Raw genomic sequence first — 27,645 nt, 5'->3', positions numbered from 1 at the left:
TGACCTTTGACTTCTGACACTATAAAATGGTTGCCATGGAAGTTTAGGGAAGGCGAGTGGTTGCCATGGAAGTTTAGGGTAGAAGAGTGGTGGTTTGTGTTATCTTTTGAATGTAGTTCAACAACCACACACACACACACACACACACACCTAGATACACTACTCACCTAAGAAGTCCTAACATGCATCATATCTGACAATGCTTGTGTGTGTGTGTGTGTGTGTGTGTGTGTGTGTGTGTGTGTGAGAGTGAGTGTGTGTGAAAGAGAGATATGCAGGCTTCTATGTAGTGTGTGTGTTGGATGCAGGCTTATATATAATGTGTGTGTGGGTGTCTGTTAGATGCAGGCTTCTATGTAATGTGACTCAGTAGTGAACTGTTCCCTGTAGAGCTGAGATGTGGCGTAGACACACCTGTAACTATAACCTTTGACCTTAACTCCTGACCCCTTCGCGTAGAAACACCTGTAACTCTAGGGTTGCCTAGGGACGTCTTAACCCTGTAACTCTAGCCAAGATGCCGCGCTTTAAGTGTCCTAACTAGCTAATAACTGCAAGTCTCTGACGTAAAGAAACAACAACCTATCTGTTCAACCCCAACCCTATCTGTCTTTAGGACTACTGCAAAGGACCATGGTGATGTGGTAGTGTAGTTACTTAGCAACAGTTGGCATGGCACCGGCATGTGGGTCTCTGTGCTTGTACAAACGTGTGTGTGTGAGTGTGTGTCTCTTGCTTGCTGCTCTGACTAACTGTTCACATGATATTCTCTGTGATAAGGCACCATTTTAATTTCTGAAAGAGGCAGCGGCCATTCTCTCCGGCCAGTTTTATTTTTTTAATGTTTGACTAAAACATATTTATATGTGAAATAAATGTGCTTCTGTTGTGCTTTTGATTTTTAATATAATGTCTGACAAAACTGTAATGTTTAGGTGAATAAAGAGTCTTTAAAAGCCACACTGTCTGTCTTTGTGTTGGGGGTGGGGGGTGGGGGTGGGGTAGCATTGTTTGTAATTAATAACTTATCAGACATTTCTTGGACTTCCTGTGTCGTCATGACCGAGGCAAAAGCCTGATCCAGAGGTTCCTAGAAGAGTACTTTTTCAAAACTATCCAAACTTGAACTACACTTTTGTTTTCCATATAAACTACTTAAAACAACTAATCATGATGACTATTGTTCCGAAAGAGAGACCGAAAAGAAGAACAACAAAGCTCCAAAACCCAACAAAGACCAACAAAATCTACGTGGCTCAGGACATGACAAGAACATGGCGGCTGTGCTCTCTAAAGCATAGACATATACCGCGCCAAGTCCTATAGAGGGCGCTCCAACATTACATTTCATTTCATTGATTACAATTAATTCATTCATTTATTAATTACTATTTATACATATTTACAGAATCTTATAGATCATTTGCTAGAATTTGTAGTGCTTCTCCTGTTGGTGCGACGAGCGACAACATATAACACAACAACAACATATAACACAACAATATTGCATATCTAAAAACGGTAGGTAGAGCCAAAAAATATATATAAATATTAAAAGTGCAACAAAGCGCCGTGGAATATATTTTATATATATATTCTGAGTTCTTAGTTCGGGACAGACTTTAACAGTAACTCACTGTTAAAGTCTGTCCCGCCCCTCTGCTTCTTCTCTGATGTCACGCAGGAAGAGTTGGAGGCTATCATCAGAAAAATGCAGCTGTCCACCTGTGCCTTGGACCCTTTCCCTTCAACCCTGCTGAAAACCAACATCTCTGCCATCTCTCCACTCATCACCAGGATCATAAACCTCTCCCTCCTGGCCGGCCATATCCCAAACTCCTTAAAAACTGCTGTCATCAGACCACTGTTGAAAAAACCCTCTCTGGATCCTGAAGTCCTTTCCAACTACAGGCCCATCTCCAATCTTCCTTTCCTGTCAAAGGTTTTGGAAAAAACTGTTGCAGCACAACTCCAAGATCACCTCAAACTTAATAACCTTTTTGAGAAGCTCCAGTCAGGGTTTCGTACTGGCCATAGTACAGAGACAGCCTTGGTCAGGGTCACCAATGACCTCCTGATGGCAGCAGACACTGGCTCCCCATCTCTCCTCATCCTCCTGGACCTAACAGCTGCTTTCGACACAGTGGATCACAACATCCTCCTCCACCGCCTGCAATACACCATTGGGCTCTCAGGCAATGTACTAAACTGGTTCACCTCCTACCTTACCGACAGAACTGAGCACATCGCCTTGGGCAGTGCAAAATCTTACACCCACAACGTCACCTGCGGCGTCCCTCAAGGCTCTGTGCTGGGCCCCACCCTCTTCTCCCTCTACCTGCTCCCCCTGGGAAATGTCATCAGCAAGCATGGGATTTCCTACCATTGCTATGCTGATGACACACAGCTCTACATTAGGACAACACCCACTTCTGCTGCACCTCTGCCAACATCCACTCTGACCACCTGCTTGGAGGAGATTGAGGCGTGGATGAAGGTAAACTTCCTACAGCTGAACAGTTGGAAAACGGAAGCCATACTAGTCGGCACACCACATCAGCTCCGCTCTTCCACCATCACTAGCATTACCTTCTCTGGCCAAAACATCTCTCTTTCAAAATCAGTTACCAACCTGGGTGTTAAAATGGATGCTGTATTGACCTATGACACCCACATCAAACACCTCTGCAAGGTTTCATTTCATCACCTCAGGAACATTGCCAAACTCCGGCCATCACTCACCCTGGCAGATGCAGAGAAGCTTGTCCATGCCTTTGTCTCCTCCAGACTGGACTACTGTAACGCACTCCTCATTGGGATCCCTGGCAAGAGCATACAGAGACTGCAATATATCCAGAACAGCGCTGCCAGGATCCTGATGAGGGTGCGTAAACACGACCACATCACCCCCACCCTGAAAGCACTTCACTGGCTCCCAGTCCCACTCAGAATAGAGTTCAAGGTCTCCCTCCTCACCCACAAATGCCTATACGGACATGCTCCCCCCTACCTCAGGGAACTCCTCTCCCCCCAGACCTCCTCACGCTCCCTCCGTTCTGCATCCGCAAACACCCTTCAAGCCACCAGAACTAAGCTCTGCACCATGGGTGACCGGGCTTTCTCCTCTGCTGCCCCAAGGCTGTGGAATGCCCTCCCTGACCATCTCAGGGCCCCACAGTCTATTGACGTTTTTAAAAAAGGCCTGAAAACTTATCTTTTTTCAAAAGCTTTCTGCTAATTATTGTTCATTGTTGTTGTCTTATATGTATATGTAGCACTTTGAGATCTGTATGATGTAAAGTGCAATACCAATAAAATGTATTATTATTATTATTATTATTATTATATTAAAGTACTTATACATATATATATATATATATATTTACATACAATATATACAGCAACAGCACTCAGCATAACAGAATATATATATACTTATATACAACAACAGAACGCTAAATACAGAAATATAGAGATGGTATGTGTGACTGTTACCATGCCCATTTGTCTCTTGGTCATGTTAGTTGTGTTCAGCTTCTTTGGCCGTAACATGCCCCTGCTGGCCTGGTCCTGATTTGTGTTGTGGTTCAGTCCTGATTTGTGTTGGAATGAGACATTTCAGATTTGAACTTGTTTATTGATGGATTGCATTGAACACAACCCTAACCCACTCATGGCTATGGGCACCTGTTGTGTAGGGCTCTATTGCAGTCTTGATGGTGGCTGATGACAGGCTTAGGGTTAGAGTTAGTCACAGTCAGTCTGAAAGAACTCAGCCTTGATCCATCTGATTCTGTGCTCATTGCCGTGGTTACCTTAACCCTAACACAGAGATAACACAATAATGGATTAGATCTGAGGTGATGCTGTATGATAGTGTGTGTGTGTGTGTGTGTGTGTGTGTGTGTGTGTGTGTGTGTGTGTGTGATCTGAGGTGATGCTGTGTGAGTGTGCGTGTGTGCGTTAACCTTAACCCCCCCCAGTCAACAATTACCCCCCAGTCATGAACACACTACCCCCCCCCCAATCATGAACACTACCCCCCACACCTGGCCTGTCTGCCACACACCTCCCTCCAGCCACTGAACTATGGAATCAGATCAATGCCATACATTTTTTGTATCTGTAATATAGATTTTGTATCTGTAAAACCATCTACACTTTCAAAACCTATCTACAGATACGGATTTCAAATGCGAAATGTATCTACACTTTTTAAAAACTATCTTCACTTTCAAAATCTATTAACAGATACGGATTTCAAATACGATATTTATCTACACCTTCAAAAACTATCTTCACTTTCAAAAACTCTCTAAAGATACGGATTTCAGTTACTGACTACAGGATAGTTAAAAATACATCTACTGATGCGCAAACTTGGACACATCATCAGTGTTGTTTCCTGGAGTCACTGGGTGTTTCCGGTCTTGCAACAGACACCCTCCTCCAGGCGACCCAACCGAGGCTGATCAGACCCCGTGAAGATAGTTTTTGAAAGTGTAGATACATTTCGTATTTGAAATCCGTATCTGTAGATAGGTTTTGAAAGTGTAGATGGTTTCACAGATACAAAATCTATATTACAGATACAAAATATGTATGGCATTGATCTGATTCCATACTGAACATATGCACTAAAATTGTTAATTTGTCTATCTATTCATTTAAAATTGTTGTCCACATCCATATTAAACGTATTTATATCTAATCATGCCTCCTACCTCATTTATAACTTCTACTGCCACCTTCACCTGTACTTCACCTGCACTTTACATATATCTATATCACATCTGCACTATTGACCACTATTGCTGCTTATTTTCTTACTGTTCATACCACTTATATCTTTTATCATACTGTATACATCCTATTTACCTATTTTTAAATTACTACAATACATATGCACATACTCTGCACTCTTCTGCTTTTGCACTTCTGGTTAGATCCGAACTGCATTTCGTTGCCTCAGTGCTTATACTCTGTGCAATGACAATAAAGTTTAATCTAATCTAGTCCAATCATCTAATGCATCAGTGACTGAATGTGTGTGTGTGGGGTGGGGGTGGGGGGTTGGTGGGGGTGACTGGATGTGAGGATAGAAGAATCAAGGACAGACAAACATCAAAAATGAGCTAAGCTTAGTCTAATCATCTAATGCATCAGTGACGGAATGAGTGTGTGTGTGTGTGTGTGTGTGTGTGTGTGAGAGAGTGTGTGTTTGTGTGTGTGAGTTCACAAGGTTATGTGACAATGTCACAATGTGTGTGTGTAGGTGACTGACTGTGAGAATGTGAGGAATCAAGGACAGACAAACATCAAGAATTAGCTAAGCTTAAAGACAAGAGAAAGAGATGTGCTTGTTCCCTCATGCATCACTTTTAAAAGATGCCAATAACTGATGACACAGCAATATCACCTTTTGTTACTTAACAGACCTGTTTTTATGAACAGCATATAAGAAATGAAGGTCTTTAAGATCAATCAGAACATGAATGCCATCTCCATTCGGGTTGTTGCAATGTGTACTTACACTGACGCAGGTAGCTTAATAAAGTACAGTAGAATTGAAGTTATGCAGTGTGTGTGTGTGTGTGTTATAACATCAACTCCAACCTAAATAGAGTACAGTAGAATAGAAGTTATTGTAGTGCAAAAGACACAACTGTACACCAGCAAGCATTACTCATATAAACCCACCTTATGTTAATAAGGAAAAGGTTTAATTATTAAGAACAAACTCTACATTGAATTAAGCCTGTGGAAATTACAGACAATATTGACCTTGATTGGCTGTTCAAATTCGCTAAAGCACAGAGAATTCTTCATTAACAGGTGTGGTAGTTTGCTGTTCTCATGAATGTATTGTTTTTTTTAAACACAATCCTGTAGGCAACAGAATCATCTTTGTTTCATTAAAGTTGGTATATGTATTTATATTTATCTGTTGGTATATTTGGTTGCAAAACAAAAAACGTGAAAATGTTTTCTTGATTTGACTGATAAACCACTACGTTTTATTTTAAATTGTGGATAAAGGGGAAGGGGATTTCCACCTTCAACAGTTATTTTGCACAGTTTCTTTACAGTTATGAGGTAAACTGACGCATCTATCTTTGCAGGGATCCTTTCCATATTGTGAGACGCTGAAATTATTATTTTGAGCCACACATACCCAGGTTAAATGCTGATAGCAGTGTGAATGTATCACGTATCTGTATCCTTCTGCAGCACACCTGCTGTCTAGTTCACATGGCATTAAAAGACTTTATCATATGGCAACGACAGTACGAGCATTCTGATTGGCTAATGGGTAGTCATGCCAGCAGCGTATTGACCTCCACGCCGGTCTGCCAGTCTGATACGGATCCTTATTGCCTTCTGACGTCATCTTCAAAATTAGCAATATTGATAGTCATTAAAAGCCATGAAGAAATTCAGAAGCAGCGAAAATGTGTTACTGAAAGTGATGATGAAGACTAGACTACTAAAGTTTGAATCACCTGTGTTGTTACTTTACTGTAAATTAAAGCTGTAGTAGCCATTTGGCTTCGTGTTTTAATCTTGTTTGGACACTAGATGGCGTTCCACCTCAATTGTGCTCACACAATATAGGTGGGAAAGGTCATGCAGGTATCAGGTGTTGCTTGACAGAGGGAGAGCGCATATAGCTTTTTGACCTCTTCTTTTGTATTAACAAAGGTCTGTTACATGTATATTCGTTACAAGTTTGGATGTATGGACATGCTTATAGATTCGATCCTACTGTGAGTAATAAAGATTGCTTAACCAAGAACGAGGACCCAAAGTTGGAATGTTATTTTACATCTAACAAGCGCGTCATTCAAGTGCTCAGTCAGCAATCCTTCTGGGCTTTAAGCATTTTAAATGGCACACACACAAACTGAGCATGGCCTTTCACAAGTTCCTGTGACTTGACGCTCAAACAGAATGAAACACACATGTTTTAATAATGTTGACCAGAAGGAACTCCAAATTTAGTCCTGTCATGTCACCATACCAGCCTGTCTTTGTAAAGGCCACCATCCCCATCCTTCATGTCACCATACCATCCTTCCTCTAACCTCTATGGAATCTCACTCACTAACATTCCATCTGAGTCACTAGAATGAGACTTAAAAGGACTAACTGGCTAGCTGACTACTGCTGCATACCTGCAGGACACATGCATGATTGATCACGCACACACACACACACACACACCACTAATAAAATAAACACCCAAAATGCACAAACACACAACTTGAAACACAAATAAGCACGCACACACATAGATTGTTTCCAAATTGTCAGGCGCTTATAATAGCGCAAACAAGTGGCTTACTTTTACGCAGATGCATGTCCCTTTGGATTACACTGTATAGCCGTTTGGCAGTTATAGCAATTGAAGGAGTCACAGAGCAGAATTAAAAGATCAGAGTTAATAAAGGTTGGCAATAATAAATAATCCAATGAATCTTGTATTCATTTGTGTTTGTTGCCTTTTAATTGGACTTTGGTTAGTTCAAACCTGAAATGTCTCATTCCAACACAAACCAGGACTGAACCACAATACAAACCAGGACCAGGCCAACAGGGGCATGTTACGGCCAAACAAGCTGAACACCTCTTACATGACCAAGAGACAAATGGGGATGGTAACAGGGGCGTGTTACCGCCAAACAAGCTGAACACAACTTACATGACCAAGAGACAAATGGGCATGGTAGCCATCAAGCTCCATCTCACCTAACAGCCAGGGCTGAGGAGGTTTTAAAGGTCAGGCTCTACCCACCAACAATAGGTCTCACCTGTAACCAATAAAGGGCCACCATTAGGGAGAAGAGTGACATAACAGATGTAACTGAAGATCATTTGTGCGGCCACAGTGGTATCCTTTGACTGCTTGTGTGTTTGACGGATTGATTAAAATGTAGTACATCATCAAAAAACTGCAAAAAATAAATAAAAAATCCAGCCACACTCAATGATGATCATCTCTGAGATGATCTGACAGTGCTGTACCATTTCCCTTCTGTGGTAACATACAGGAGAGCACGGCGTCCTGCTGATTGATATTCATCAATGTGAGAACATCAATCTGGGTCTGTGAAAGACCTACAGTACATAAACTGTGTTCATATCAGAAAACACTTAGCCATACAAGCTACATCTGAAATGATCTGCACTTGCAAATGTTTTTAAAGAAATAGTAATATTAACAATTTTCCTGACTTTACTGAGCTATAGACCTTTATCATATCCTTGCTATGGTGACATACTGATGAGCATGGTGTATTGCTGATTGAAATACATCCTTGTATGGTCTTATTCTTTTGGGGTAAATTTCAAATAGTGGTATGTACAACAGAAATATAAAAGAACTACAGTAAATCATTGAAAACATACATAAGACGTTCTTAGAACTGTCACCTGCAGAATGAACTGGATGTGTATCAGGTTGCAAACGAACTGAAGTGGCAAAGTCGTCAAACATCATTCCACTGTCACATTTCTGTTTGAAATGGGATTTTCCACTCAGTATTCTAATCTACACTAAACCTTTTGCTCCAGGCACAGGAGCCTACCTGGTTAAATTCAACTCAATTAAATTCATTCCAATTCTATTTATAGAGCACCAAAACAATAAAATTGTTCTACATCGGTGGAACGAGCTTTCTAGCACTACTAGAGCAGGGGTGTCCCTCTCTACCTTTAAGAAGCTTTTGAAGACCCAACCCTTCATAGAGCACCTCCTTTCCTCACTTGCACTTCCTCTCCCTTCCTTTACCTCTCCTTATCTTTCCTCTAAAGCTATCTCCTTTAAGTAGCACTTAATTCGCACTTACAGCAGTTACATTCCTGTACTTTTTAAGTTTCTTATGTAAAGTAGTATTTATTGTTATAGTAGGTCTCCATTGCTTGTAGCTTGATTTTCCTCTCCTGTGTATGTCCATTTGGATAAAAGCGTCTGCTAAATGAATAAATGTAAATGTAATGTAAAAAGGTAAAAGGCCTGTTTACTTATTTCCTCACTATCACCTTCAACATCTACCTCACCCTCAAATTCTTTCTTCAAGGCCTTGTCATTTACTTATGACCTTTCAGAAGAACAGGTTTAGGAGATTCTACACCTTGGGTAAGTGAAGCTCCATCAACAGTTTACATAACATTTTACATTTAGTATGCTGTAGCAGACACTTTTGTCCAAAGTGACGTACAAGGGAGAGAACAGTCAAGCTATGAGCAATAGAACCTGGTGTAACAATATATATTACCTTACATTAGACATATTAAGAAAAAAAAATAATAATAAGTGCGGGAATGTTGCAAGTCAAGCACTAGAAGAAGCGCCAGTTAGGACGGGAGGTGCTCTCTGAAGAGTTGGGTCTTCAAAACCTTCCTAAAGGAAGAGAGGGACGCCCCTGCTCTGGTAGTGCTACGCAGTTCATTCCACCAACGTGGAACTACAAATGAGAATAGTCTGGACTGCCGTACTTGACGTACCTTTGGCAGTGCCAAACGACGCCGCTCACTACAAGAGCACAGCATCCTGGGTGTAACATTTATATTCAGTACCAAGCCATCGGACCTCACAGATCCAGAGATAACTCTGAGAGATACAGTCCTTTTCTGCACATCCTCAGCCTGAATACTGGTAAGGTGCATTTCAACAAATTATTTAATTGTACACCATGACTAAAGAGGTTAAATCGTTGGGGACGTATGGTGTAAATTTTTTTGTTACTCCGGTGTTAGCCGGTGTTGTGGGTCTGGTGGACCAGCTGAATTTTTGGGTTTTTAATTCAACACAATCAAACAATTTAATGTTAAAATACTCAATAGATTTTAATTGATCTATCTTTATCCCAATTAGAAGCTAAATAAACAGCAAGTATACATTTACATATATATGGTTAATATTTGCCCTTTAACTTTGATATCTTACATTTATGAATTAAAGCTATCCTTTTTTTTATATAAAATCAAATACATTATTTATTATCAAGATTTGAGTAGACAAAATTGAACACATTTACAAGTGAAGCAAGGTTTTTCATAACTATTTAATTTATTTGAATTTCATTTGAAATCAGGTCAGTTAACATAGCACAACTTAGGTGGGGCACCAGCATTGTCCTCCTGAATCCTCCTAATGGTGGCTGCAAAGGCAGAGGTTCTTGGAACATGTTGTCTTTCCAAGCATATGAGGAAGTCACATCACAGGCAGCCCAGATCTTAAAACCGTATTTTGCAGGTTTAGATGGTATATCCTGATCCCTCCTCGGCACACCACAAAGAGTCTTGGCCAGTCCTTCGTGCCAGTAGCCATTAGACTTCACAACCAACACAATCAAACATAAGTTTTATATAATAATATAATACTCTATAATTGGCTATTTTGTCTATTTATTTTATCTATCTATTTTATTTTTTATTCAAATTATATTTTTTTTATTTATGATAATGTATATAGATACTTGATTCCTATTCCTACTACCCGCACACACACACACACACACACACACACACACACACACACACACACACACACACACACACACACACACACACACACACACACACACACACACACACACACACACACACACACTTACAGCAGGCCAAGACAGAAGGACAGACTGAAGGTACACAGGACCAAAAATGTCCTCACTTTTACAGTGGAACACCGAACACCATACAAGGCCATTTCCAATGTTAATGTAAATGCCTCTAAGAGTGGGTCATTGTTAGCGTTCCTAAGCATACTTTTGTGTTTGTGGATGTGATGCTGCATGCTGTTTAGAAATCAGCAGCTGAGAGGAGTGGGTCCTGTCCTGCTGGTGAGAGAGACCAGGTGCAGCAGTCATCATGGGCTTTGCCATCTGTGTGTGTGCGCTATCTGCAGCGATGCTGATGATGGGTAAGACCTCCCCAAAGCCGGTTCAGGCAGATTCCTCCAAACACACTGGATGTAATATCACTTCCACTGCTTTGTGCCATTCTACTGGAACTAATATTCAATTATTTTTCTTTGACAGGTGAATTCACAATGGCACAAGGTAGGCAATTCATTCAGAATTATTCAGCAATTGATGGAATAAAGCCACACTTTCAACTTCTTACTGTTTTCTGGCCTTAGGCTCCAGCTTTGGGCAAATACATGGGCAAAGCTTTAAGTCATCTTCAGATCATCTTTAGACTTGAACCATGCTATTTATAACAAATAATACAGTGTGTAAATAGACACGTGAACGGTCTTGTAATCACTCTACACATATAATGCTATCCTTAAAACTAGAAAGACATTTGAAAGAACAATTTAAAAGGGGAAGACACACTTACCCAACTAGATTCTCTCCCCCACTCATAGTGTGCAAACCTACTGGCAATTCAGGGGACATTTTTTTCTGACAGACTTCTTTGTAATACCAGAGAATAGAGAAATCAGGAAAGGTAGTTTTAAAGTAAAGGATCTATCTAGCATATGAGTGATTTTTCATTGATACAGTACACAAAATGTTGGCTTATAAACAGAATTTATTTCAAGCGTCAACTTGAAACACGGGGTTAGTTCATTATAGTTTGTCCATAAAAGTCTCTTACAATTTGTCACACATCCATCAGCTCCGAAAAAAGGAAAGAAAAGAAAGCTCAACCAATGCAGCTTATATACATAGGGTACAGTGAACAGCGCACTGTCCGAAACATGTCCAAAGCAACACATCAGCTCAAAAATTCATATTCAAATCCTGTTTACAGTGAACGGCGCACTGTAAATAGGTTTGACTCACCAATGCAGCTCACTTAAATAGTAAGTTGGTCTACATTATTCATTGTAGGCTAAATGAACAAACTTCCAAAATAGTAGAAAACTAACTAACTAGCAGTAACGTTACTGGCGTAGATCTGTCTTAATAATTTTTTCTTGGTCACAGGGTCAGGGTACAGTTTTTGCGGGCAGCAGGCACCTGTTGCTAAGCAGAATTTAAGGGGCACAGTTAACACTGCCCCTTCACCCAATGTAAACTTTGGGATGTGTCAAATGACGCTCAAATGTTCTTTTCATATACGAAGGTGGTGGACCGAAGCCCCGTATCTGTTCAAGTTTGTTATTACAGTGCATATTCTTCATCTTCTTCTTATTACAGTGCTTGAAATGCCCTGTATTGTTATTCCTAGGCTTCTTATACTTCTTCTTCTTCTTACCGACTTCTGCGCTTAATTCAGCTCGGACCGCTTAACTTAGAAACTTTGTTCAAACTTTGTTGTGTAGGTCTTGTAAAGGACGCTTATGCTAAGTATTTTTCACTTTTCTAAACTTTTTAAGATATTAAAGAGGGATTTCTATTTATCCCTCTACTTTCTCTCACACTCCATCTCTTTCCTTATTTCACTCTTCTTTCATTTCTTCACTCTTCTTTTTTTACTTCTTCCCTTCTTCCACTCTTCTTTCCTTCTTTCACTCTTCTTTCTTTTTTCTTCCCTTCTTAACCTTTGCATTTCATGCATTGGTATTTCCTTCAGAAAATGCATTTTCAAGTTATTCGTTTTACCATTTTCTGCGCTCAATTCAGCTTGAACCGCTTAACGTAGAAACTTTGTTCAAACTTTGTCGCGTAGGTATGTATGCTATGTATTTAAAAAAATTGTAAACTTTATACTTTTTAAGATATTAAAGAAAAACTAATATAAATTCTCCCATAGACTTACATTGGGCCACCTGCTCTGCCTCTGGAGACCCCCACTACACCTCCTTTGACAGACGCACCTTTGACTTCCAGGGTACATGTCGTTATGTCCTGGCATCAGTGTGCGATGGAACACGAGGCCTACCTCACTTTCAGGTGGAGGCCAGGAATGAGGCGTGGAATGGCCTGCAGGTCTCCATCACTGTGGCAGTTTACGTCAATGTGTCTGGACATCTGGTGTACATCTCAAAAGACAATCGGGGGACTGTGCAGGTGAGGGTTTAGTTCATAGTCATCTTCATTCTCATTCCATCATGGTGGAACCAGTTTCTCAACCTGTCATCTTTTCTCAAGTGACTGCCTATCATGCGTGAAGTCACTTTTAAAAGATCTGTCATCTGTTAACCAATCAATATAAAAATGTTAAGTCATTATATTTCGTCATGCTTTCTTTTTTGTTGTGATAACATTCGTTATTAATGCTGTAACATTAGTTAGTTATTAGGTGAGATTAGTCTCTGCTTGTCATATAATCCTGTTCAAATAACACCTAACCCTCTGACTCTGACAGTTGAATGGGGAGACAAGAAACCTGCCAGTCCTTCTTGATGGGGGCAGAGTGTCTGTCTTTGCTAATGGACTGCACACGTTTGTGAAAACAGACTTTGGTCTGACTGTCGGTTATGATGGCCGCTGGGTGTTGGACATCACAGTGCCATCTAACTACAGTGGTGCCACATGTGGCCTGTGTGGAAACTTCAACGGCCTCCAGGGTGACGACTTGACTATCGAGGAAGAGGGTTCTGGCTCTGTGGACGTCCCTGCTTCTGATTTTGGAGACCACTGGAAGGTTGATGACGGCATGCCCTGCACTGGAGGATGTGGAAACTCTTGCCCAGTGTGCCAAGATGACTCGAGAGCCCGTGTCCAGTGTGAGCTACTCAGAGCTAGCAATGGACCACTGAGCTTCTGCCATGCCCACGTGGACCCCCAGCCATTCTTCAACAACTGTGTCTTTGACGTGTGCCTGTCTGGGAGCAGAAATGAAGTCATCTGCCGTGCGATGGAAGCATATGTCAGCGCATGCCAAACTGCAAATGCCATTATCTACCCCTGGCGCCAAAATGTCACCTGCGGTAAGTTTCCAGGACCTGGCTCAAACTCTGCTGTACTGTTGTTGTTTGTATCTTTACCATCTTACCAGAAGCAAAGATTCTCTATATATAGATAATTGATGTATTTCAAACATCTATTCAAGGTACAATCTATGATTATGGCAAAAAGGTTGTTGATATTTTAGTTCATCATATCACATCCCTTCCTTTCATGCTCCTGAAGCCACACGTTGATTGGTTGAAATGGTTTATTGCTTGGTCTGAGGCACTAGGTTCGTTCCCAGTTTACAGATCTAGGACTGTGTGTGAACTCCAGGGTTGTAATGAGTGGTAGAGGTAGAGGGCCGTGAGGGGCAATATGCAAACTTTGACAAAATGTGAATTGGATATGAATCAGGGACTGCACCCTTCAGCTTTACAGCCGCAGTGTTGGTTAGAATCATGTACTGTACCCAACCTTCAGTTTTACAGCTGCAGTGTTGGTTAGAATCATGTACTGTACCTCAACCTTCAGTTTTACAGCTGCAGTGTTGGTTAGAATCATGTACTGTACCTCAACCTTCAGTTTTACAGCTGCAGTGTTGGTTGGAATCATGTACTGTACCTCAACCTTCAGTTTTACAGCTGCAGTGTTGGTTAGAATCATGTACTGTACCTCAACCTTCAGTTTTACAGCTGCAGTGTTGGTTAGAATCATGTACTGTACCTCAACCTTCAGTTTTACAGCTGCAGTGTTGGTTATTATCTTTAAAAAGTAACAAAGCCATTACCCATGTCAACAGAAATGGAGTGTCCAGAAAGTAGCCACTACGACCTGTGTGGCACAGAATGTGGGCACACCTGTGCCAGCAGCATTGATGCCAGCTGTAACAGGACCTGTGCTGAGGGCTGTTTCTGTGATGATGGATTTGTGAGGAGCGTGGGCCGCTGTGTCCCTGTGGAACAGTGTGGCTGTCTTTATGACGGCTTCTACTTTGAGGTAAACACAAAATGACCAAGGGTCAAGGTCAAACTGTACATATGCAGTAAGTTTAAGGACCACATAACAATATACCATTATGTCTTCTAGCAAGTATTTTTAATGCAGTGTTGCTCTCTTGTGTTGTCAGATCGGGGAACAGTTCATGACACAAACTTGCTCTCAGCACTGTGAGTGTTTTGGCCCCAATGACTTCCGCTGCACCCAGTCCTTTTGCCCCCCAACTCAGGAGTGCTCTGTCAGAGATGGCCGCCGGGGTTGCTATGGTCACCTGACGACCTGCACAGTCTGGGGAGACCCTCACTACCTCACCTTCGATGGGGCTTTGGCTCACTTTCAGGTAGGATGGAGAGTGAAGAAATTTAAAAATCAAACGTAAAGAAAGGTCCTAATTCTAAGATTTTTTTTTCTAGATGAGTTTGTTTTGGACTTTGTACATACTCATGTTTTTCCATACCAATCTCCAGGGCACCTGTGCTTATGAGATTACCCACACCTGTGGCAACATACCTGATGACGCCTTGGCCTTCCGTGTAGTAGCCGCTAATAGTCACCGTGGCAATTTAATTGTGTCTTTTGTGTCCACTGTGGATGTGTGGCTCTCTCGTGGAGGAGTACAAAGCCACATCACTATTGGGCAGAACAGGAGAGTCAAGGTACCTCTCACAGGACAGTGCACATGAAGGGTCTCCTCAGTGAGGATGTTCTTGTAGTTCAGTACATAATGCAAACACTTCTGTCCCACCTCACTGTAGCTCTCTCATGTTTTGTTTTCAGGTTGACGGGCAAGACAACAATGCAAACAGCATTCAGGTTGGCTCCCTGGCGCAGTTGACTCGGGAGTCTGGATTTGTGGTTGTGAATGCCTCAGGGGAGCTGGTGGTCCAGTTTGATGGTCGTAGTACACTTCTAGTCAGACTGAGTCCAAATTATCATCAATCTGTGTGTGGGATGTGTGGAAATCACAATGACAACCCAGCAGACGACAAGGTTCTGCCCAATGGCACTCTGGCCCAGACTGACAGGCAATTTGGTCAAAGTTGGAAATCAAATGCAAGCAGTCCTAGGTGAGTATGATTTATGTGAGAAGTAAAAGAATACATTATAGACCATCCCTTTAGGCACACTCTTAATCAGATATCAAGTTTACTATTCAGAATTGAAACATTAAGAAATTCTAGGTATGAAATGTAAGTTATTGTACCTTTTGGCAATGCTGCCATTTGCACATTTAACATTCAAATTTGCAGCATGTTTGATACTGATTTTTTTCTCCCGAACTTCATTGTGGATCATGTTCTTCTCCTGATCTTCCCTAGATGTGGAGTCAGCGACCAGATTGGAGATGAGACGTGTCTCTTCAGAACAGAATACACAGATCTGTGCAGCATCATCACCAACAGCAGCGGCCCGTTCCGGCAGTGCCACCTGCATATTGACCCACAGGCGTACCTCACTTCCTGCGTGTATGATCTCTGTGCCTACACACCAGCCAATGGCATGCTGTGCTCAGCTGTGGCGGCCTATGAGACAGCTTGCACTGTGCATGGGCCCCGAACAACAGAATGGCGTTCTGCACTACATTGCTGTGAGTACATCATTTTCATTGCCTACATTTTTGTTGTAAGTTTAAAAGCAAAAGACCTATTAAGTCCATAAGCCCCAGGATGTGGACCAATTTTACCGTTACAAACTACAGATCAAACGAAAGTGGAAAATATATTTTTGATACACCTCGCTCTATAAACAACTTTGGTCCAAGAAACGGTAGACAATAAAAACAAACAGCATCCAGTAGTTCGGAGAAGAGGATAAATGATATTTTTTCGAAATATATGCAACTATTTAAGCCGAATGTTGCTCATAAGGTCACAGACTCTGCAATACTAAGATCTAAATAGCATACAGATCATTTCAGTTACTCAGGAAGGTACAACCCTAACTTTACCATACTCACCACAACCAAAACACCACACATTTACCAAACCTATGATGCTATAAGATCACCCGAGCAGTTAGCATTAGGAGAGCTAGCTACATCATAACTTTTTGACTATATATTCTAGAAATTGACCGTTGTGCTTAGGAAGTAAAATTAAAAATGATCTTACCTAAGTAGGGGGCATGATACCGTTAGATTTTGAATCAATGGTCAAACCTACCAAACCCCACACGTGCCTTCAGGCTCTGTGACGGCCCAGTTGTCTTTGGAATCCTCTTTGATGTGTACAGAATTCTGTGGAGCAAATCTTCCATGGCCTCAGATGTCTGAAGTGGTAATGCCTAATTTCATGGTTAGTCTACGCAGGTAAACCACATAACATAGACAAATATATGTATAATAATAAAGAGAGGAAAGGGAGTTCCTCTGATGTAAACCAGGCATAAATCAACATCTACCACAGAAAGGTCCTGCATCCACTGTTTGCTTAGCCTGAGCCATAACAATACCAGCATGACCTGCAGTGCAGTACTTCATGAAGCCTGTTATGACTTTTCTACTGTATTGTTACAATTAGTGGTCTACTGATACATCCAGGTGTCTCCACCAATCATATTTCACCCCACCTGTTTCTGCCAATGCCTATTTCAATTAATTCTACCAATACATCTGGATTTGCCATGTTTTTGAGCAGCTGTTGTTGACCCCTGTGAAGAACTGGACTGCAATGAGGATGAGTGGTGTGGCCAGAAAGGTGGAGTCTACGGCTGCTTCTGCAATGAGGATCACCTGAGACCTAATGCTGAATGCTTTGGTAAGGTCTAATATGGCTACATACAGTGGACCTCATTTTCGAATGCATTTAAGAACCAGTTAAGACATATTTCTTCTTACCTCCACTTATAAAGTTCCTGGGACAATTCTGGTATTCATGAAAGTTTTCTTATCTGAGATTCGTTCATAACTAAGAACAAGATTTAAGAACGCAGAAAGCAGTCGTATATAGGCCAGATTGGAGTGGAGAGAGAGAGGTAGGGCGAGAGGAAGGGAGAGAGAGGGTGGAAAAGCATTTGTAGATAGGCCGGAGTGGAGAGAGGGAGGGAGAGAGAGAGGGAGGGAGGGAGGGAGATAGGGAGAGAGAGAGGGAGAGGAAGAGAGGGCTGAAAAGCAGTCGTAGATAGGCCAGAGTGGAGTGGAGAGAGGGAGGGAGAGAGAGAGGGAGGGAGGGAGAGAGGAAGAGGGAGAGAGAGGGAGAGTGAGAGAGGGAGGGAGAAAGGGAGAGGGCAGAAAAGCAGTCGTAGATAACCCTAACCCTAACCCTGGCCAGATTGGAGTGGTTAACACTTACCCTAACCCTGGCCAGAGTGGAGTGGCCCATGTACTTTAGTCTGAATTTGTGGAAAATTGTTGGTTATTGCGTTCACATCAATTAAACAGACATAATCGGATTGAAATAATTATAATAATAATAAATACGAGAATATTTGTATCATCAACGATTAAGTTTCACATTTACAGTCATGATTCTATGAGCACATCGTGAAGTCCTAAAATAAGCAAAAGCACTACACGAAAAATGCAAATGGCATTGAACAAATAAATAAGCGCTAAACTAAATCACGTAGATATAGCCATAGTCAAATAGAATTGACACATCTACATTCTGCAACAGTACCTTCACCTCTGCGCCAGTGAAGATAGGTCAGCGTCTAGCTCAGACATGGGCAAACTACGTATACGGCCCTTTGTGCTTTTTAATCCGACCCACCGAACTTGTCCAAATATTATTATTATTAAATTCAATTTTACCTTTCTCCTGTAATGCTCCCATTTCCCCGCTAGATGGCGCATGATCTCGCAATGCATGTGTGGGCCAAAGCTAGCTTTGTTTATTGTTTCCATGGTAACATGAGCCAGCTCAGAATAATTAGTGTGCTTGCCCGAAGGGAAGCACACTATTGTTCTTCGTTTTTTACTATTTTTTTTATTCTAGTAGTTTTTCTTGCAGCTAACTACTCCTCGCCCGATTGAGATAGAGACGCCGTTCAAACACCAAAACGTCCGGCCCGATCCGGTGCAAGTTGCTATGACTTTTCGTGGCGGTACTCCTTGCCACTCCTTTTTTATTCCTCTTTTTCCATCACCTTTTTTCTCCATAGACTTGCATGGCAGAACTTTGAGGCATTATGACATCATAATAGGCTCATTAAACTGGCTTGCACCTGTGATTCACTGACAACTCTCACGGTGCAAATCCATACAAGCGATCTGAGCGACGCAATCAAATTCCATTGCTTTGAGTGGGCGTGTTCTTTCTCTGAAATGTTGGCCGCTGCCGGTGAAATATCGCTCCTCATTTGCATAAGTTTGAGCATGTTCGAATTTTCATCAGGCGCGTCGCTCAGATCGCTGGTTTATGTCACAATGGAGCTGGCTCCCGTTGAAATGCATGGGGTCGCCCAGATCGCGTCGCCCAGATCGCTTGTATGGATCTGCACCGTCACTGACACCTGCGCACGGTTCCTCTTCTCTCTCTGTCCCTCTCCATTCAACTGTATAACTAGGAATATTAAGAGACACCTTCCATACCAGGGCTCTACTCACTCATGCATACTCACTCATGTTTACTCACTCGTGCATACTCACTTGTGCATACTCACTCATGCATACTTACTCATGCATACTCACTCATGTTTACTCACTCATGTTTACTCACTCATGCGTACTCACTCATGCGTACTCACTCATGCATACTCACTCATGCATACTCACTCATGTTTACTCACTCGTGCATACTCACTCATGTTTACTCACTCATGCATACTCACTCATGTTTACTCACTCATGTTTACTCACTCATGCATACTCACTCATGCATACTCACTCATGTTTACTCACTCATGCATACTCACTCATGTTTACTCACTCGTGCATACTCACTCATGTTTACTCACTCATGCGTACTCACTCATGTTTACTCACTCATGAATACTCACTCGTGCATACTCACTCATGTTTACTCACTCATGCATACTCACTCATGCATACTCACTCATGCATACTCACTCATGCATACTCACTCATGCATACTCACTTGTGCATACTCACTCATGTTTACTCACTCATGCATACTCACTCATGCATACTCACTCATGCATACTCACTCGTGCATACTCACTCGTGCATACTCACTCGTGCATACTCACTCATGTTTACTCACTCATGCATACTCACTCATGCATACTCACTCATGCATACTCATTTGTGCATACTCATCCAGCAGGGAGAGCTGGAGAGCTGACACCTGCCCCAATTCCAAGGCACTTGTTCTCTCGGTCATGGACGCAACAGAGCAAGCACACTCTCGCAGTTCGTTCACGAAACGCATTCTAGTTCGCTTTTCTGTCGGCAATTTCTGATATGCAGCACATGAAGGTAGTAGAACGGAGGGTAAAGAAAATGGTGCATGATATTTGTCATGCATATTTTCAAATTGTGCACATGTAAAACAATATATATATATTTAATCGTTTATATTTCATTAAAATATAGAAAGCAGGTGTTATATTTGTCTTCTCTATCAATAGTTTGATTCGTATGCTAGCTAGGCTATTTGCAGATTCTGTTCCATTTGTCTCAATGATGGTCAATTATTATTAGGTAAAGAAGCAATATTTCGCAATTCCTATAGTGCATTGCAACGGCGTATGGAAATTACTGGTAGCTCCTGGTAGCTTCTCTAACCTGTTAATGTAAATAATAAAGAAGTTCAAGTGATTTGGGCGCAGGCCTCAGATGTTTTCATGATGTTTGATCAGTCACGTTACGACAGGTTTTTGTATTGTTCATGTTCGTGCAATTTTTTTAATTGCCTTGCAAATAAATGCTTTGCTACCTGTTTAAGGCCAAATCCTTTCATGTGATGATTTTTACATGTCATTTATATAAGTTCACACAAACACTCCATCCATCTGTTCCTGGCCCGGCCCCTATGTCAAATTTTAGAACCCATTGTAGCCCGCGAGTCAAAAAGTTTGCCCACCCCTGGTCTAGCTGGTGCAACACCGCACCACCACATTTCAAGGCGCTCATGAATCCGGCGTCACAGAGTTCATAAGAAGATATTAAAGAATGTTTGAGAATGAGGTCCATTGTTACTACTAATGATACTACTGCTTTTACTAATACTAGATGTTGGATAGAAGTATATTCCTCCTTCTTTATATTCCCATATCACTCTTCCCCTCACCAAATTCACCTCTTTCCACCATTCTCTCTCCTCCCGTCTTTCTCAGACTCTGTGGAGTACTGTTCCAGCAGCACAGGCACCATTTCTCTGTCTCGCTGCCAGCTGTTCGAAGCAGGCTTTTCAGCTGGCACCCTCCACCTCAATGACCCAAGCTGCAACGGCACACTCCAAGAAGGCAGAGTGGAGTTCCTCTTCGACAATGAGAACCACATTTGTGGAACCAATCTGAGGGTACAACAGCTTCTACACCAAAGATTCATAAAAGAAGCTATTCATTAGAGGGATATTGCCTTTAAGTGTTAAGTTCAAATCAGAATGGCAAAAAAATGGCAAAACCCCCAACAGTTAAAATATGTGTACTCTGAATAGACAGCAGCGCATGAATGAAGCAATTGTTTGTTTCTACCGAAGACATTGACCCCTGTATGTGCTGTCTGTTGCCTAACAGAGCAATGGTACCCACTTCATCTATGAGAACACAATCCAGGGGGAGGCCAACTCAGTCGGCGGCATGATCAGCAGAGAGACACGGATACAACTGCTCTTCTGCTGTGCCTACCCCCTCACTCAGGCACTCTCAATGGACATGGACATCAACCCCCTGGAGAGGTTGGTTTTGCCATCATGACGGCACTTTTGTCTCACTTTTTCTTGGTTAGTTTGCAGTGCCTTTCTCCAGTGACTGAACACAATACATTGGAGACTACTTTCCTCAGTCATAAAACAGAGTGCCCCCATCCAGATACTAGTCTTTCACTGTATTTAAAATATATGTTTACAGCAACACAAACCCAGTGCATCAACTACTCCCCCCAAATTAAAGCCCTTCAAAGCCTAAGTTTTCTGCCTGTCTTAAAATGAACTGAATAAAAACTATTTGTAACTCTACAGCATTTTGACTAAGAAGTTACCAGGAGGTAATGGAACCTACCGTGTCCGAATGATTCCCTATGAAGATGCAGGATTCTCTCATGCATTCTCTGGGATGGTGAATGTGGTGGTGAACCAGCGGCTGTACGTGGCGGTCCACGTGGAGGGCGTGGACAGCCGCCAGATCGCCATAGTGATGGACTCCTGCTGGGCCACTCCTGTCAATCAGGCAGACTACCACATCCGTTGGGAACTCATCAAAAACGAGTAATTTGTGCCAACGCACCAATACACCCACTCTTCCCTCTTACATACCTTACTACCAGATTATCACACGTGTCTTAATGAAAAAGGGACATAGAGCTCAACATATAAAACATGAACTTTTCACCCAACTATCACAGGTTCTTCAACAACATCATAATTTGAGTCCTTATTTCTTCAGCCCTTTTTCTGTTGCTCATCATGTGGGTTTATTCCCTTGTTCATAAGTACCTATTGTCCTCACTGTCTCTTTTGCCGTATGTCATTCCCCCTCTAGGTGCCCCTACCCCGAAGACCGCACAGTGGAGCTGCTTGAGAATGGTAACAGCACATCAGGTCGCTTCTCCTTCAGGATGTTCACCTTCACTGCAAACTCCACCAAGGTTTACCTGCACTGCAGCATCCACCTGTGCTTGTTGGCAGGCAACGACTGCACAGCTGTAAGTTCACCACATCTAGAGCACACCAGGAGGGAATCTGACTAGCAGAGTAGTGCCAAGGTTTGGCTATAGTTGTAGCCTTATATGTTTGTCACAGATGTTTAAAAAAAAAAATAATAATTGCTGGATGTTTGTCAGATTGTTCACACATCAGATTATTTCAATAGGAGCAAATGCTAAACAGAAATCAAATCTGTTCCTTTTCTCTTCCTGTTTACAGCACTGTTACCCAGGTTATCCCCTGAGGAAGCGCCGCTCTGTTGATTTCCTTGACAGTGCCTCCCTTTCACTGGGGCCTCTGGTTTGGTCCAGTGGCTGAGCAGGTAAACATGGATTATTCAACACGGACTACACACAGCTAGTTGTCAAATGTGTGTGTGTGTGTGTGTGTGTGTGTGTGTGAGTGTGTGTGTGTGTGTGTTTGTGTGCAGGCTATTTGATTCTATGAATATATTTAGTGCTGTTAAGGGTTGTAACCTACCTGACCCTAGATTAGAGATCTGACCATCCCACATTTACTTATTGTGGTCAGAAATTGTTTCCTCAAATCAAAATTAATTCTGTCATCTCATTTGTGGGTTTTTTCCAGATGGGAGAGAGATGATTGCCCTGACTGTCTGACTGCATCTCTGATAGTCCTGTTCCTCTCTGTTCTCACCCTCACCCCTCTCATCTAGAACAGAACACAGCTACACAATCACCTGGCTCTGACAAACCAACATTCACAGCATTCATAAACACAGATACATAATCACCCAATCCCGACAATCCAACATTCATAGTATTCATAGCTCAGAACACAGCCAGACAATCACTACAAAAAAACACTTCCAGCCACACTGGCTTCATCTGAACCTATGTGTGCAAATATGGCCTATATCTTTAAACATTAACCATTGGCCTCAATGACGGTCATCTCTGAGATGATTTGACAGTGCTGTACCATTTCTCTTCTGTGGTAACATACAGCAGAGCACGATGTCCTGCTGACTGATATTCATTGATGTGAGAACATACCTAGACAATCACCTGGGTCTGGGAAAGACTACATCAGCTTCATCTGAAATGATCTGCACAAACAAATATATTTTTAAAATATTCACAATTTACCTGATGAGCTATAGAGGTATACTATTTCCTTGCTGAGCATGGTGTATTGCAGAATAAAATACATACTTTTATGGTGTTAACCATTTTTTAGGGAAATTTCAAATAAATAAAGTAGAGAGAAGAAAAATAATTTTGTCACTGATGTCTACATTATGACCCTTGTGTGTATAGAAAATGCCATGTTTGATTCAACATGGTTCTTACGGGAGACTTGTCAAGTATGACCAGTTGTGTTCAGTGTCTTTATGACGTAATGTAGTGACACCCAGTGAAGTGTCATTATTGGGAATAGTGGAAGGACAGACGGAGGGATGGACAGGCTTTATTTAATGAGAATACTAATACACACTGTTATAAATGGAAAGGAAAAGGTGGAAAATAGCAAAGATGAGAAAGAGAGATAACACAGAGTCATAGTGGTATGTATTATGGATAGGCGGCAGAAGCACCTTATAACTACTTATTGAGTGCACATGTAATGATTTCATTAAAATGCTGTGGGCCAGGTCAGGGGAAGGGCTTTCACTATAATAAAAGAATGTGGATCTGTGTGTGGGTGATGGGAATTGCTGCAAAGCACCTGCCTCCTGTTATGAGACAAGTCAAGTTTTAAGTTATTGGTATTATCAACTCAAAATAAACAAGCAGCTGCTCATGTGACTTCAGGTAACTCAAAATGGTGTCTTCAGTGATTGACATATCTTGAAGTTTTACTTTAAAAATGTTAAATCTTGGATAATTTATTTGAAATATGAATGTTGGTCCTATAAAAGAATTACAGTCAGAATGAGATGGAGCCCCCCTGGTGACATTGCTGGTAAAAATATCATTGCCTGGCCAGGAGTTAGTGATGCGATCGGAGCGGAACGTCATTATAAACTAAAACTAACTATATTATGGCCGTGCCTTGATGCCGAAATGGACAGGTGTCTTAAAAGACAAGACTTCGGGTGAAGGCATCTTCCAAAATCCGTTGATTTTAAAACGGCCTTTAGCCGTTGCGGTAACGTGTGACGTCAGCACGCTGTGTACTCGTTTGCTCAAACTGTGCGCTCTGTCTGACTGAAGTCAGCTGTGTACCCTGCTGTCGACTAGATAGTTGTGATTGCGCTCGCTCACTTTGGTTAAGTTAAACTAAAAGTGAAATTAGACAACAGAGGGAAGCCCACATAGATATATATAAAGGCTATTTGTCTCGTCCGTGTTGCCGGCCAACGAAGTCGAACGTCCACACATGGGGGCCATCTCGCCACAGTCAGCTCGCTCACCCATAACATTGTGCTGGTAGTGGTAGATGTACTTTAAAAAAAAAAAAAACATGACTTGCTTAATTTTCAACCGATTTTTAAATGGATTAGTTTGTTATAAACGTCAGTGAAGTCATTATGTCATTTGTCAATTATTCTGTTTAAGATACACAAGTCTCTATGGAACCTTTCGAAGAGGAGGGTACATATAAGAATAGTCAAAAACACCTTTTATGTTTACTCAGAACCAGTAACAGCCGGCATCTATTAAATTATTATTTATCAAGTTTCCTTTATAAATCAATCAATGTTTTCCCTTTGTTTCTAAAATTGAAAATAAAAGTACTCAGAGCTCTGATAAGATTTAACCCAAAATTAAATGGGCCAAGTTCATCTACCCGGATTGTATGATTTTTTTCAGTGTGGTGAGATCTCAAGTGCTTATTGAAGACTGCAGAGTGCAAACAGTGTGTGTCCGTTGTCGTGAGAGGCTTCTCTTCACTCTGTCTGCTGCGTGCAAATGTCTGTCCAATAGATCATCTCTCAAATCACATATACAAAAAAAAAATAACTACATAGCAGGACAATGCGGAGTAAAAGTCAGTGCTTCAGTGAAAGAAAAAAACTATACAAAAAAAGATAGTTTTTTGGTGGAGGTGCTCTACTCTGTCCCTCCCCCTCTGGACAGCGCTGCAAACGTAAGACTGTTGCTATGGAAACAACATGTGACCATGAGCGACACAGGCCAAAGTTTACATTGGGGGATGGGGCAGATTTAGATTGGCCCCTTGTCTTCTGCCTAGTAACCAGCCTTCGTTTTGCAAGTTGCAGCCTGAAATAATTTTAGCTAAATTTCGTTCATTTAGCAGCATGATTTGTTGCTGTTTCAGTTGTTCCTTTCGAAGCAAATGAAGCATGCAAGTTATTTGAACCATGTGTCTATCTAATAATATAGGCAAATTGCTTATAATAATCAGCTAGCTCTAGTTCTGTGAGGAATACATGACCTCGTACAAAATTGCCCCACCAGAAATGTAAGGCTTAATCGCCATGATTAAGTATTAAGTATATTAAAAGAGTTTACTGACGTAACTACGTTTTTAAGTTCCGGACTGCAAACTGTCTGTTTTCCAACTCTTTTCTTACAACTCTGCCGGTGTTCGATCAGGCTCATTTAGAGGTAACGAGGGGACATGTGGGACAGGTCAAGGGGCATTCTGATAGGCTATTGATTATCAGTGGGAGGGGGAGCCGTGAAACTGCAACTGTGCACGTGAACCCCATGCCAGATCACGTACCACTGGGAACACAGGATTGGTTGAACTCTCTAGCTTGCACAACTGGACACCGCACATCTCGCTACACTACATCTTTAAAAAAATCTAAATAAACTTGATACTTTTTCTTACTTCAGCCTAAATTGGCAACCATTAGAATATTCTATTCTATTCTATTAGATGTAATTTATGTTGTGTATTGCTTGACGGAAGTTGGAGGGCGTTATGTGGCGCATGGCTTTCTTTACATTGTGCAGTGTCTATTTGTCAATACATAAAAAAAAATGTAAGCAACAAAAAAGTGAAACAAACAACTTTATGTACAAATACGAACATCAAACTGTCCTCAAGTTTCGGTGTAAGCAACGCAAAAGAACCCCTGAGTTTGGCAACTGATGACGTCACCCCATTCAAAGCGATCGGTGATCTGAGACCTACTTTGTGAAGTCTAACGATGTAAAATAAACGTGTTATGACTGCATTTTTAATGAGAAATCAATGTGACATTGTAAGAATATAACAGAAAATATCACAGCCATTTGTATGTATTGTTACGAAGTTCTATGTCATACTATTTCGTATATATTTTTACTAACAGGTTTTGGAGATCACGTTGCAGCGAGAGTGTACTGTTCTTCTGCATTGTTTTCTGCTGGAGCTCTAAGTGGAGGAAACCCCTTGTGAACACGGGGAGAATATGCAAACTCCACACAGAAAGGCCGCCTACCTATGCACTGAAGGTCTGGGTATCTCAGATTAAGATAATCTGGTGCAGCCATGTACAGGGCTATGATAAAGTCTCTTGCAAAGATGTTTATCTTCACTTAATAATTTAAGATGTAATGATTCAAACTTTGAACCTTCCTTTTGTGTACTTTTGTGTAAACTATTGTAAAACGAGGTTTCCTGGACCAAAAAAGGGACCGGGTCGTCTGGAAGGTTTTGAGTGAATTCTTCTCTCGCTTGGATTTGCTGAAAATGTAACAGTTTATTAAAAACATCTCTCTTTATTAATACCTCTTATCTGACTCCATTTCTTGTCTGACCCCACTCTTTGAGGAGCTCAGTCTTAGCTCCGTATTTCGAATGCATATAAATACCGGGTTTGGTAGGCTGATCTCCAACTCATTTAATTGTATACCTATCGTCTGTAATATGAAAACCTCCCTTACTTTTTAATAATCGGTTTTGTCTCGGACTAATGTCGCTTAGGATAATGCCACAGCTGATTGACATACCCATGGCACAGGCTGTAACTATTCTGGGTAACTAACTCAGAGGTCCTATACTGCTGCTACGGGACCTTACAGCTTGATAGTTGACCTGGTCCAGGGACAGGTGCCTGACTGTAGTATGATCCCGTATAACCATTCAATCCAGAGCAGAGGCTGTTCGGTAAACCCTCACTATATAATACCACTTACAGTTCAGTAGAACATGTCTTGCCCAGGTGAGGATAG

General features: G+C 41.5%; 2 protein-coding genes across 3 annotated transcripts in view; both read left to right on the top strand.

Moving 5' to 3' along the window:
* Positions 1-960, top strand: part of LOC308377360 (ATP-citrate synthase) — a 25,693-nt gene extending 24,733 nt beyond the window's left edge. For both annotated transcript variants that reach the window (XM_080853980.1, XM_080853979.1), the window contains one exon: positions 1-960. This exon is cut by the window's left edge and continues 361 nt beyond it. The gene's annotated coding sequence lies outside the window, so the exon portion shown is untranslated.
* Positions 961-11,053: 10,093 nt separating this feature from the next.
* LOC308369319 (alpha-tectorin-like) lies at positions 11,054-22,870 on the top strand (the record flags this gene model as incomplete). The annotated part of the gene is made up of 14 exons (XM_080843706.1): positions 11,054-11,063; positions 12,709-12,965; positions 13,264-13,828; positions 14,590-14,786; positions 14,917-15,126; positions 15,254-15,442; positions 15,564-15,853; positions 16,106-16,374; positions 17,423-17,542; positions 21,024-21,208; positions 21,426-21,586; positions 21,869-22,114; positions 22,389-22,551; positions 22,772-22,870. The coding sequence occupies 14 exons, from the start codon at positions 11,054-11,056 to the stop codon at positions 22,868-22,870; spliced, it is 2,961 nt and encodes a 986-aa protein (XP_080699832.1).
* Positions 22,871-27,645: the final 4,775 nt, after the last annotated feature.

The sequence above is a fragment of the Sprattus sprattus genome (assembly GCF_963457725.1).
Source record: "Sprattus sprattus genome assembly, chromosome: 1".
NCBI classification, from domain to species: domain Eukaryota; kingdom Metazoa; phylum Chordata; class Actinopteri; order Clupeiformes; family Clupeidae; genus Sprattus; species Sprattus sprattus.
The sequence above is the reverse complement of the archived record's forward strand: the minus strand, read 5'-3'. Positions and strand labels throughout refer to the sequence as shown.